The 2,083-nt window shown below is 35.3% G+C and overlaps 1 protein-coding gene across 1 annotated transcript; it reads right to left on the reverse strand.

Annotated features, from left to right (window-relative positions):
* On the reverse strand, positions 1-1,094 carry LOC139881779 (protein LURP-one-related 10-like). The gene is made up of 3 exons (XM_071866191.1): positions 840-1,094; positions 484-717; positions 1-383 (listed from the first exon to the last, which is right to left on the reverse strand). The coding sequence occupies exons 1-3, from the start codon at positions 1,059-1,061 to the stop codon at positions 168-170; spliced, it is 672 nt and encodes a 223-aa protein (XP_071722292.1). The 5' UTR covers positions 1,062-1,094; the 3' UTR covers positions 1-167.
* Positions 1,095-2,083: the final 989 nt, after the last annotated feature.

The raw sequence follows: 2,083 nt of genomic DNA on the forward strand, positions 1-2,083 counted from the left end.
AGTATGAGAGAATTACAAATCCAACCCGGCTACAACCAACATACACATAGAGGAGAGCGGGCCACCTAAGATAGAAAAGAGAAGACATGTACCCACAATAAGAAACATATAGATATAGACTTCATACAGAGTGAAGTACAATTAATCATGCTAAGATGACTAATTAATTAGCTTGGTCTTGTAAGCTGAGTAACAATTTCAAGCAAAGCTTTGGATATTCCAACAGCAGTTTCTCCTGCAGCGACACGTTCATTTTTGTAGGGACTTTCCATTGCATCAACGATCACAAAAAGTGCGGCTACAAATGCGTAATCCACGTTAGGACTGATCGTTACCATGAACTTGTCCAATTTCTGTTTTTTTAAATGTTGCCCTGTATGCATCTACAAAAATATCAATTTAACGTGCATTTATTTATTAATTAATTATCATCTTCATTTTCACCATGAATATTCATATGAAATTTTTAAGTATGAAAATTACTTGGGCTAATGCAGCTGTTGAATACCCCTTATAAACAGCGCAACTATTCTTATGCCAATCTCCTTTGATCTTGTAATCATAAATATGTTCGCTACTCGTATTGTGTGCCAAGTATACATTCACGCGGGACTTAAACCAAAGGCTCGCGTGTTTTCGTTTTGTGGTAAATATCAAATCAGATTTGGCTGTACTTTTCCCTCTATATACATTCCATCGCAAATGAAAACTCCAACCCTATATATATAGTCCATTACAACTTTAAATTAGTTAGCAAAAAATTAATTATATCGTCAAAATAAGATTAAGATATTAAGTTAAGATATAGAATTAAAAAGGAGAAATTATTGTTTAATTACATCTTCATCAATCGTAACGATGGGTGTGCCATTTGCATCCATTAGCAACCGACGACGACATGATAAACCGTCACATGGTGTCACTTGGAGTAAAATATTTTCGTTATTGTCTGTTATAACAATGGTTCCCTTACAGTTTGTAACGACTTTAACTTCGAGTGGATTTGGTGCGGTGAACTGAGACCCGATCACCGAAATTGATGGATTGTTTGATTGAGCCATTATTATAACTCGAAGATCGATTGAGATTGTTAATAATTCTACTATTTAAATCTTAAGCGATCGATGGCGTATATATACACATATATATGTCACTTGTTGGCAATTAATTGATATATAAGGATGTTTCTTACTAGGTGAGTTTGTTGGTCAGTGGCTTTTTTTATTATAGGGTCTTCGTCAACTTACGAGTGTGACTTTCCTGAAACCAAATGCAGTGCACCTATTAAAATTTTTGGGTTGGTGTGGCCTAGTTGCAAAAAATGTTAAGGAAATTTTGTCTATCGATTGAATATTCTCATGCATGAATTACATTACGTAAAAATTCATTAAACAAAATGTAATATGAGTGTTGAAAACTAAAAATATATTATAGGGATCTTGTTAGGAATAAAACACTTGAGCCTTAACAAAACTTTATAGCTTTAAGTTATCAAATTCACTTACAATAAAAGAAAATAGTTGATATATACGAAGAAACTAGCAAAACGATAAAGATAAGAGAATTTAACGAGGTTATATGTAATCACGAATGATTACTTTAATCCTCGGCTATCAAAGAGAGTTCTTTTATTGATAATTTTTGCGGATACATGTATGGGTTACAATATGATGCTTAAATAGGCAAAACAATAAAATGAAATTAGCTTTGGGAGCAAGAAAACGCGGTTTCTAGAAATTTCTCCCCGTCAGACCCGACCTGCGATCGCGAGGCACATTGCCTCACCATTTTCGCGATTGCGAAACACACCCTGACAACAAATTCCAGTCGCGAGATTTGGACTCACGATCTCGGCCCTGGTGCAGCTATTTTTCGACTTTTGACTCATTGTTTAACTCGTTTCGCACTCCTAACAATCTCCCACTCGAAGAGAAGTTAAACAACATCCATCTTAACCTAACATCATCAACATCAACATCATTATCCACAACAACAACTTGACCCGCTAATTATACCTCCTTTTAATACCGCCGGATTTGCACCCAAATCCCGCCGCACTTCACCCGATAAACTTCAAGCAAGT

Source organism: Rutidosis leptorrhynchoides, chromosome 1 (assembly GCF_046630445.1).
Source record: "Rutidosis leptorrhynchoides isolate AG116_Rl617_1_P2 chromosome 1, CSIRO_AGI_Rlap_v1, whole genome shotgun sequence".
Classification (NCBI taxonomy): domain Eukaryota; kingdom Viridiplantae; phylum Streptophyta; class Magnoliopsida; order Asterales; family Asteraceae; genus Rutidosis; species Rutidosis leptorrhynchoides.